At 44.3% G+C, this 11,746-nt stretch overlaps 1 protein-coding gene across 1 annotated transcript in view; it reads right to left on the bottom strand.

Moving 5' to 3' along the window:
- Positions 1-11,746, bottom strand: part of Arhgap28 (Rho GTPase activating protein 28) — a 115,660-nt gene that overhangs the window by 54,168 nt on the left and 49,746 nt on the right. The window contains exon 3 of the mRNA XM_013353955.2: positions 7,764-7,981. Coding sequence (XP_013209409.1) covers positions 7,764-7,981 — 218 coding nt within the window. The remainder of the gene's footprint in view (positions 1-7,763; positions 7,982-11,746) is intronic.

The raw sequence follows: 11,746 nt of genomic DNA, 5'->3' as shown, positions 1-11,746 counted from the left end.
CATTGCGTCTGCCTGGGAGAGGGGAGCATGGCCTCTGCTCCAGAGAGCAGAGCTGTCGAGTCTGCCCCCGAGAGAGGGGAGCATGGTGTCTCTCTGAGCTCACTTCCTCTTCCTCCCAGCATTCTGTTCTGTTTATTCCTCCCACCTACGTTTTAACCTATCAGGGCCAAGCAGTTTCTTTATTGCTTAACCAATGAAATCAACAGATTGCTATATGATACTCCCCACATCAGTCTGCCTGATGGCCTTTAAAAAATGACTTCTTCAAACCTCCTGACACTATTCCCCTTTACTTGACCCATGGACCATTTTTCCCCACCTGGGGACCACTGATATAATTTCTTTATCCATATTTGCACCCCAAACTTTTTATAAAAATGAATTGGTATGCAACAAAAATCATTTGGATACTAAGAAAAACTAAAGTGCATTTTAGCACAGAAATGAGCTCTCCCTTCAAACTGTGCATCCATCATGGGTCGTGAGTTTCATCTGAGTACTCACAGAGACTGAGGGAGACATCGATGGCTATGACTACATATATACTCAGCATTGCATTGAGCCTTGCGCCCATCAATACTGAGATCAGATTAAATTCTAGGGATGAAAACGTGCATTTTTCTTTGTAGAAGGCACTGCCAACTATTTTCCTATCCCCAGCCTGCGGTCTTCATTAACAGTATCTTGATCCCTCACCCCCAGGGAGTTCTATACCTAACAAAAACCAAAACACGAGCATCTTTGAAGCTAACGATGATATGGTCCTGAGCCACGAGGTAACGGGAACTCTCCCAAGAAGGATTTCCAGGAAAGTGAGTCTGGAATGATAGGGCCTTTGATGCCATTCCAGAATATGGAGCCTGCAGTGGGCCCGTTGGACTCGTCAGTAAATCGATGAGGCTGTATGTGGATGATACACAGGAACGCAAAAGGAAGCTGGGTTCCTGGCAAGAAAGAACCATCTACTTGAGCGCTGCCTTCAAAGAGGAAAAACTCCTATTAGTACAACTCGCCATTTCCTGTGCTTCTGTTCTGTGCAGTCAAGGGTACACATAAATTATATACAACACAATACATAAAAGCACCCCCCATGACTGTATCTGCACAGTCACTTGTCAGTGAGGTACACCTTTTGCTAAATACTTACCAATTATGAAACCGGGTGTTAATTAGATCAGTTGTTCCCCCAATTAAATGAATGTTTACTCATGTCTTCCAAACCCTGGAGCAATGCCTTTGGGTACAGACCATGTGTTAAGCACTCTGACCCTGGCTTAGCACTTTCGACTTAGCATGCCATGGCTAAGGCAAGATCCAAACACTCCGCTCCCTCACTACCGGACACCACTGGAAAACTAATTCGCAGGTTATTTAGTGAAATCATAAAATGTCTTTGGGTTCATAAAAATAGTTATTCCTCAGCCTGACAGACCATATTTTCTGTTTCCAGCGAAGATTATATATTTCCTTGAAAACGAGGAGAGGAAAAAAAAGCACATTAACCTAGAAAGGAGCTAGTCAATCCAGACAAGAAAATTCCATCAAGTGAACAAAATGCACACACTACTGTCTCCCTCCCCTACCAATCAAACTGAGCGACAGAAGATATAGCATCATTTAAAAGGCTTAGCTCTGGAAGGTACTCAACATTTTACTAGCAGAAAAGAAGTTATCGGGAGTTCCTGGGAGATTAAAACTCAAAAATGGGTTGGTAAGGCCTCGGCCTGGGAAAAGGCACAAAAGAAAACCGAGGAGTTAAATGCTTAGTCCCCGAGCCACAAAAATGGCTCAATAGTGTAGAAAAATCGTCAGCCTGGGGAAAGGTACGAGTGACAATAAGCAGGAGTTAAGTGCTTGGTCCCCAAGCCTCCACATTCAGAGAGAAACGGAAAAGTTTGGAAATGCAGCCCAGCTCAAAAAAGTGACAAGCGGCTGAAAAACATTTTTCTTGGTAAAAGGGCAAGGCAGAGTCTTTCCTTGAGTGAAGGCTGAAGGACAGACTCCGGGTGCCACAGTGACCTTCACTGGCTGCTTGGTGGCTGTTCGGAGGAGGAAGTAGTGGTCTGGGACTGCAGGGTGGGTGGCTGAACTATACCTCAGCCGGGACTTTTGGATGATAAGGACAAGAGTAGGAAAGGGGAAGTTTGCTTTGCCTGGAAAGGAAATAGAGTTCTTGGGGAATCCTGTCGCTCAGTCATCAACTGTCACATGTCTCAAAGCAAAATGTGGCAGGTGAGACACACTTGTCTACCCACGGACCCCAAATCCTTTTCATAGCAGACTTTTGGTGTTGAAGCGGGTCCATACAACTGCATGAGAAGCACACAGAAACCAACTAAAGAAATCACAAGCAATCAATCTGGTCTCCCCTGAAGAAATATATATCAACAGCCAGGGATGAGAAATCAATTTAACGATAACAATGGGAAGAGAAAACAATGACTCTAAAAATAAGTCCATCACCGGAAGGAAACTGCTCACAGAAAGGAGCAGGCAGTGGGAGGTTAGGCTTGTGCTGTCTTCAGAGTGCGAGATGGTGTTTGCAGCCAAGAAGCAAGAATAGTGCAGCTGGGCACAGACAGCAAGGGTGGGGATGCTTCCCTGACATGTCTGAGCCCTGGGTTTAATCCCTGCACACAAAATCAACAATACCAATGGACAAATTATTAGAATAAAAGAGAAATCAAAGGAAGGAAAGACAGCTATAAACTGGTAAGTATTAAATTCTGAAAATTAACCCAAGTACAAATTCAACCATGGCCAAATTACTGACATTCGCAAATTGAGGTTCAAGGGATTTTTCAAGAATCTAAAGCAAACACATACAAATGAAACAAAACAAAACAAAAACCAAAACAAAACCCTGGAAATTAAAAGAGAAGAGTCAAGAGTCCCAGAGATCAGTCTGAGCCCAAGAACTACTCAACAGGGGCTCAGGAGACCATGCACCATGGGAAGGAATTTATAATAATTTAAATATTTCCTAGTGTTCAAAGTTTTCATTTAGTGCAGACAAGATGAATTTTGCAAAAAGGTCAAGCTGGTACAGTTTCAAACCCCAAGAATATAAATGACAATCAAACACTTCAACTTTTAGTCAATAAAGGAACAGGCCTGCCCTGACATAGGCATGGTACCCCACAGTGACTACTCAGGATGGATGGCTGGAGATTCCCTTGCAGTTCTGAGGGAAGGGGAATTTAAGCTGGAATTATATGAGAAAAATTTTTTTTGAAAAACTAACATAATTTGAGCGTCTGTATATCAAACTGTTGAATGCATGTTGTCACCTGTTGAATACACAGGTAAAATTATACATTTAAAATGAATACAGAATCTTCTTGTGAAGCCGAAAGGTTTAGGGACAGTAAGATGGCTTAGCAGGTGAGGGTGCCTGATGACTTGAATTCCCTTCTCAGGACCGAAATGGTAGGAGTAAAATCAATTTAACAGAGGAAGTTGTCCTCTGAGCTCTACAAGTACAGCAACACTGCAGTCCTCACATGTGCGTGCTCTCACACACACACACACACACACACACACACACACACACATACATACACACACATATACACACACATACACACACGCATACTCACACGTACACACACATGCACACATGCATGCATGCACACACACACAAACACACACACATATACACACACACGCATACTCACACGTACACACACATGCACACATGCATGCATACACACACACACAGGGGGTTATATAATTAAAAAGAAACTTACTAAGAAAGTGAAACGGAAAATTATAGGCAAATATTCAGTCAATTTTGGCAAACGACAACCAAAGAAAGATAATGATACGAGAGAAAAGAGGGAGAAAGGACCAAAGCGAGAAAAGAAAGGAGGAAGAAGAGGTGAGCGAGGGGGATGTGCAATCAGTGGCAGCAGAGGGAGGAAGGAAGGGAGGCAGAGAAAGAGGGGGAAGCAAACCAGGACAGATGTGGAGCAAGGAGAGAGGAGAATTGGTGTTTACTTGTTAAGCTAAGACAGGAAGTTTAAAAGGCCCAGGGCATTCCTTACAAGGTATTCACAAAAGATGCTGAAGTCTTTAGGGAAAAGATCAGACCTTATATAACAGAAACACGAGGTTCTTTTTCGAAGGCTAGGTTTACGTGGTTTTTACATGCCAGACAAGAAACACACACAATACAAGGCTATTTGGTTCTTCCTTTTGCCCGCAGCTACCCCACCTCTTACCTTAACCCTTATTCCCTCTTCACTCAGAAACTGGGCTGTAACTGAAGACTGAAGGCAAAGGCAGAGAGAAGGAAGGGTTCTGTCATCATTACCTCTTAACTGTCTGGTGTGTGTGTGCGTGTGTGCACACGTGTGCACGCACTGGGCTATATCCTCTGCCCTGCCTGGAAGCAGCAGTTTATAGCTGTTTGCACCCGAGAAAAACTTCAGTTTTTACACTTAAAGACCAAGGTACAAGCGTTCTCTTCATCTGTCCCTTCAGAGAGGGTCAGAATAAAAGAAGGGATTGGCCACAAAGCACCCCATACTTTACTGGTTTGTATTGTTAAAGAAATGCAATGTCCCAAGGGTACTGGGGACTTCGATGTCTAAGACCAAAGCCTAAAAGAAACAATTTAAAAGAGAAACCCTGATAAGTCCTCATGGTTTCAGTCCATTGTGGAATGAAAGGCATTGTGGGATAGCTCAGCTATGGTGGTAGGAACATTCCGCGGAGCCTGTTTAGCTCTTGACAAACCAGGAAGGGGTGGGTATAACCTTCAAAGGCATATCCCTAGTGACCTACTTCTACCAGCCAGGCCCCACTCCCAAAAGGTTCCTCAGACTCCCAACAGACTACACCAGGTGAAGAACAAGCTGATGTAGGAGGTTCTTCTGTCTATGTGTTGCTTTCATTGGTTGAATAAAGAAACTGCCTTGGCCTTTTGATAGGGCAGCCCTTAGGTGGGTGGAGTAGACAGAACAGAATGCTGGGAACAAGGCAGTGTGGCAGGTGCCATGAATCTCCTGCCTGAGACAGATGTAGATTAGAATCTTGCTGGTAATCCACAGTCACGTGGATTTAATAAAAATGGGTTAATCAAGATGTGAGAGTTAGCCAATAAGAGGCTAGAGCTAATGGGCCAGGCAGCAATTTAATTAGTACAATTTCAGGGGGTGTAAGCTAGCTGGGACAAAACAAGCAGCTTGCTCCTCCTACTACAACAAGCAGCCTAATAGGAACCAATGGAAAGCACTTCAGACACAGGATTCAGGGCAAGCCCATAGACCCTTTCTAACTCAGTTCGCTGGAGGAGAGCCCAAGCCTTTGCCTGAAGTAGCTGGTAAGAGATTTGACAAAGAAAGCAGGTAGGCACAGTTTTCAAGACTGTTGTACGATGACCCTGGGAACAGTAGAAAGGCAAGTTCTAGGGAACTGAATTTATCAGGACCAACTTTTCATTGGCAGGCATCTCGGCCAAGACATATGCGGCTGAACTCTTGGTTCCAAGGTGTAGAAGCCATCTTCCCCCCATTACTGCTAGAGAGAAACAATAATCCTTCCACCCAGAAAGATGCGGACTTCAACTAAGTCAAAAATTCAAATGTCACAGAACTCACAATGCTCAACAAGTCATAGTATAACAGGCAACATGACATTCTGCTGTTCAACACACACGCTCCAAGTCATATGTGATTGTTTAGATTTAGACTGATTAAGATTATACAAAATATCAAATTCAGCTAACTTGCTTGTTGCAAATATGATGGAGGCTGTCATATTAGAATAGAAACAAACCATTGCTATCATCTAGAAAGTTCTGTAAGATGGTATTATTCTATGATATTATCACAGACACATATATTAACTAGGTATATGCAAATTTCCTGGCAATATCCTTTATGATGACTATATCAAGGAAGAAAATACAAACAACCTGAGAAGACTGAATTTGGAGACATCATCCATGATCACTATCTATGGTGGTTTAAATAAGAATGTCCCCCATCGGTTCATATATTTGAAAACTTAGTTGCCAGGGAGTGGCACTGTTTGAGAAGGATTAGAAGGTGTGTCTTTGATGAAGTGGGTGTGACCTTGTTGGAGAAAATGTGTAGCTGGAAGTGGGTTTGAAGTTTCAATCCCCAAACTAGACCCACATATCTCTCTCACCCTTGGTATAGATGAAAGTTTCTGTCCTGCCCAGTCCCATAGCTGTTTGGTCCCAAACAAACACACAGAGGCTTATATTAATTATAAACTGTCTGGTCTATTATTCCAGCTTAATACTAACTATCTCTTATGACTTAAATTAGCCCACAATTCTTATCTATATTTATCCATGTAGCTTGGCACTTTTTCTCAGTAAGGCATTCTCATCTTGCTCCCTTGGCTTCTGGATGACAACCAACTTTCTGCCTTTCCTCTTCCCAGAATGCTCTTAGGCTGGCCTCCCCGCCTATACTTCCTTCCGGGATACTGGCCAATCAGCGTTTTATTAAACCCATATGAGTGATAAATCTTTACAATGTACAAGAGCATTATCCCACAGCACTTGGCCTGCAGACCAGTATATACCTCTCATCCACTGCTCCAGGGACAAGCGTGTGTCACGTTACCTGCCATGATGATAATGGACTAAACCACTCAAATTCTAAGTAAGCCCCCAATGGAAAGCTTTCTTTTGTAAGAGTTGCCTTGTCATGGGGTCTTTTCACAGCAATAGAAACCCTAACTAAGGCACTAGCTGACATTTTTGTTATCTTCAATTATATCATGACAGAAGCTGCACTGGAACAGAAGAGAACCCTAAATCAGATAGATGGATTGAATTGCCCCTCAGGCAGAATAGCACAGTGCCAAATTTCTTTTATTCTGTGTAATCATCAACCCAGAGTCCCATGAATCCTCTCTGGATAGCATCAGGGAAGGGATCGTGCACACGGAACTCATTGAATAAATACCTGCTGTGCCAAGCCACACTGTCAGGCAACTGTTAAATGGCTCAGTGAAGAGAAGGAAGAAGTGCACTGGAAGAACACCGCCAGTCTGACGTAGGTGGGGTGGGCGTGACTAATGGTGCCAGGAGGGAAACCGTGGCAACACAACTAAGGTGGACAGGTGGAACTCCAATCAGCCACTTCTCACAAGAACCGCAATACTTCCCTCTATTTGCAATCACTCATTTAATTGGTTCCCGTGTCTTCTAGTTTGATCAAAGTAAATTTTCTGAACCTAACGGCTATTCTACTCATTTCCCTACCCCCATTTAAAACGATCCACTTGGACTTGCTCACAAGGCCACAGGAATGTCCCTGAGACCCCTGTGCCCTCCACAGAATTTACATTCTAAAGGTTCACTCCACTATCAAGGAAGTTGCAGAGTAACTTCAACAGAGAAGAGAATAACCTTGGTGTGCAGGAAAATGCAGCCACGAAGAGGTTGACTGATTGGTCAGGCTCTGGTCTACAGGATGCAGCCTTGCTCTTGGCTCTAGCTCCCTCTGAGAGTTAGGATGGACCAGCCTCATCTGAGTGGTCAGGCTCTGGTCTACAGGATGCAGCCTTGCTCTTGGCTCTAGCTCCCTCTGAGAGTTAGGATGGACCAGCCTCATCTGAGTGGTCAGGCTCTGGTCTACAGGATGCAGCCTTGCTCTTGGCTCTAGCTCCCTCTGAGAGTTAGGATGGACCAGCCTCATCTGAGATGTTTCGCCACCTCTGCCACACCCTCCACCTAGAGATCAAAGCAAACTCCTTTGGGACTCAAACTTGCTACATACGGGAGATTCGCTGACTCCAAAGACGTCTCTCACATCCCTGACGGGTTGCTTGCTCTTCTTCCTCAGCGTCTGGGTATACGTGTTGTATCTCTTTTTCACGGCAGCTGCTTGGGTGCGAGTCAGCGTGGACAGGAGGGCTTTACCATCTTCCTCTTCGTTCCCAGAGATCAGGGTTGACAGTCCCACATCTTGCAGCCACTCTGCTTCAAGTTCTCCTTCTGGAAACAGCATGAGCAAGGGGAGGTTAGGGTCATTTCTAGAGGGCTATTGATGCATGCAGCTCATCTCTGGGTATACCAGACACTCAGGCGCATCGGGAAACTTCATAGTTATCTTTCTGTTGTCACTCTGAGACAAGGTCTTTAGCTCATGATCTTCCTGCCTCGACTTCCAAATGCTAGGATTGCAGCAGGTGCCACCATGGCCAGCTAAGACTGTCTTTTCTTCTGCAGTGATTACGAAAGAATAAATGAAATGTTTACACTTTTTAAAATATAACTAAAGTCATAAAATGCTGCCTGTAGAGTAAGGTTATGTGGCAACTATGAAAAGCAGTTTTCCTTGCTAGAAGGTTAAAGATAAGCCATATTGAGACTTCCAATTAAAAAAATAGATAAAACATGACGTTATTTTACTAAAATTATAACAGAAAAAGCATGGCTTAGCAAGTCACAAACGGCTCCTCAGTCACTCAAATGCACCTTCAAATCCACCACTTAGCAGCTGACTGACATTGGAAAATGTTGTCTCGAGCCCTCAACCTCCCCTCGGCAAATGAGCACCAAGCATTTCCCTTCCCTTAGGCGGCTCCAGCTCCCATTCTGAACACAGGATGAACTTTCTCCCGCCAAAAGTGGGGCTCAGTCATCACTGACAGAGTTTCAATTTTCTCTGTCTTTCCAAAGCCTCAATGTGGTTCCCACACCATCTTCTGTGGACCAAGTGATACAGGGTAACCGGAGGCATCCTACTAGACTGTCCTTACAGACGGTACAGACAAGACTTCCAGGTCCACCTCTGTCATACCCTCACTCCACAGGGTGCAAACTCGCTTGCTCTAAGCCCACTAATTTGAATCCTGGACCCCAGTTAGGGCTTTGTCCCACAGGTACCATAATCCTACCCTCTAGATTTCTATCTACTGCTGAGTATAAGGGTCTGGATGTCTTCTCTTCCCTTTGATGCTAGAAGATATTCTTAACTTTTCTTGCTGGGATCTTAAGATAATAACCTATTTTGGCTAATCCATGTGTCTGTGTTATTGTTGCCTCTTTGCATTCCCTGACCAACAAACTGGACAGAAGTCAATCCCGAGCGCAAGGGAATCTGCTAATAGAAACAAGTATTTGTGTGATTGGCTCTGGACACTTGGCCATCAAGCCACCCACCAAGACGAAGGACACCGTGGAAGGCACAGCAATGACATCCACCCCTACCCGCCTGGACTTCCACCAGGGCAGGGCCACAGTGTATAGCCTGCCCTGAGAGAGAACACAGTGCTCATGTCCCACTACAGGGACAGCAATAAAAACAGTATGCAGCCAAGAGGATCCTCTTTTTTTGAGAAACTATTTATGTATTTGGCAAAGAACCTGGAGTAAAATATTTAATCGCTGTTCATTTTCCTGATACTCTGAACATGGGACAATCTGTCTATTTTTTTCAGAAGGCAATTCAACACCCGAGGCTCATCTGTGAGCATTAATTAGTACGGTAAACAAGACGGATCAAAGCTAAAGAGGAACATATCGTGTGCAGAAAATCCGCTGCGCACAGTTCCCTGGGAACTGTGCTAGCAGGCTGATCGCGAGCGAGGGCTGTTTGATGAGCAGATTAGACCGACGTGTAAACACGCCTGTGAGCCCCAGCCTGTGCGCCCTCAACCCTGCTTACGCTCTTACATCATCTGCATAAACAGATGCACTGAGCATGCTTTCGGAGGCCCATTTCCTAACTTGGCAAAGGTTGTATTGACTACTGTGAGTTTCTTACTCAGCTGCTCTGCAAACTGTCCCTTTAAAAGAAATGAAATACCCGCTTCCACGCGAGACGATAATACTTGGACCAGAGTGAGGTCAGACCTGGGAGGACTTGGAAGGCCTTTTTTTTTTTTTTTTTTTTTTTTTTTGGTTTTTCGAGACAGGGTTTCTCTGTGGCTTTGGAGCCTGTCCTGGAACTAGCTCTGTAGACCAGGCTGGTCTCCAACTCACAGAGATCCACCTGCCTCTGCCTCCCAAGTGCTGGGATTAAAGGCGTGCGCCACCATCGCCCAGCTGGAAGGCCTTCTTTTATTTTAGCCTTGGGTAAGGCTCAAGGCTTTGTCTCAAGACAAAGTAAGAAATACAAATGGACATTAACATTTTAAAACATTGGATTGTCTCTCTCACCACTTACGTGAGGAAAAATGAAAGAATAGCAGAAACAGACAACAGAGATAACATAAACCATGGGAACTGATGGTTTACAACCTCAGACCCTTCCTCAGGGCAAAACATAGCTAGAATGCTTTTCTAGGTGAGAAATGTCCATAGCAGACACCGGTGTGATTCATGTTTGCTGAATTAGGAAGGATGAAGTCTAGTGGTCTCTCCTCAGCTGTCACGTCTATGTCGGCAATCCAGAACACTCCAGCCATTTTAGCCCCTGAATCCACTCAGTATTAATTTCACTCTATCAATCATGCTACGTTCAACACATTCAAGCCTGAGTCCATAGTCTCCATCCCCTACCCCCGTCCTCAGTTACTCGTCCACATTTCAATATGCAAAACCCGCCACCAACTAATGAGGCAAAGGAGGGGCCGCAGAGGTGTCAACCCCAGCACACTGTCAATACTTTTTAATATTATTTCCTTATTATATCTCAAGAGTCTCCAATCTCCTTACTTCATTTTGCTTTGTATAGTCTCGGCTGACTTTGAACTCACCAACCTCCTGCCTCAGCCCTTTGAGTACTGTATTACAGGACTATGCTACCGAGAGCCCAGCTTCCTGGGCCTCCCTTTATCTGCTCTACCAGGGCCTTTGTCAAAGCCGCCACCATCTCTCACCTTGAAGTCCACAACAGACTCCCAACAGTCTTCCTAGACTCTCCAGGCCCCTCCAAACCACTTCCACAGCGTCACTAAATGAGTCCTTGTACATGTAAAAACATTTTTCCTCTGGCTTTACTGTGTTCTGTAAGATGTGTTTACGCAATGTCTCCTCACCTCCTTCCCAGGCTACTGTGGGGCCCTTGAAGGCTCCGTGTCACATCTGGACAGGCCAGCTGTCGTTGGCTCTGTCACTACTGGCCATCTTTCCGACCTCAGCTTCTCTCTCAACTAAGTCTTTCCCCTGAGCCCAGGAGACAAGGTAAGGCCTTAACACTATCAGCCTCAATTCTGCGATTTCTTTTTCCTTCAAGCAATTTCCCATCAAGTAGGTCTTGATCTCATTTCATTAACAACTCCCCCTCCCCTTTTTCTGTTAGATCAAGACCATTGGAAAAAGGATGCTTCCTGACTCCTCAGAGTGTCAGAGACTCATATTAAAACGGGACTCCCATCTCTCATGGGAATCAGTGTAACTTTTAGCAAAACAGCATTGTGGTATAAGTTCGATATAAAACACATGAAATAATTACATATAGATATCAGAGAAGAGCCAAACAAGGGCAGGAACTGAAGGGGAATAAAAATTCCAAATTTCTATTTAAGTAATATACTAGTATGATTTGAATTTATGCTGTCTTTCGGCTAAGGCCATTCTTTAAGACCTGCAATACAAGGTGGGTGCACATATACCAGAAAACTAATTTAGGAAGTTAAGGGGATATGAGGTCAAGATTAAAAGCAACAACTATATTTCTACATATCTGAAACAAAGTGATGAGAGCCGACCAATTAAAGAATCTCATTAAGAAGATAAATAGGAGGGGCTGGAGAGATGGCTCAGTGGTTAAGAGCATTGCCTGCTCTTCCAAAGGTCCTGAGTTCAATTCCC

Source organism: Microtus ochrogaster, unplaced genomic scaffold (assembly GCF_000317375.1).
Source record: "Microtus ochrogaster isolate Prairie Vole_2 unplaced genomic scaffold, MicOch1.0 UNK20, whole genome shotgun sequence".
NCBI classification, from domain to species: domain Eukaryota; kingdom Metazoa; phylum Chordata; class Mammalia; order Rodentia; family Cricetidae; genus Microtus; species Microtus ochrogaster.
The sequence above is the reverse complement of the archived record's forward strand: the minus strand, read 5'-3'. Positions and strand labels throughout refer to the sequence as shown.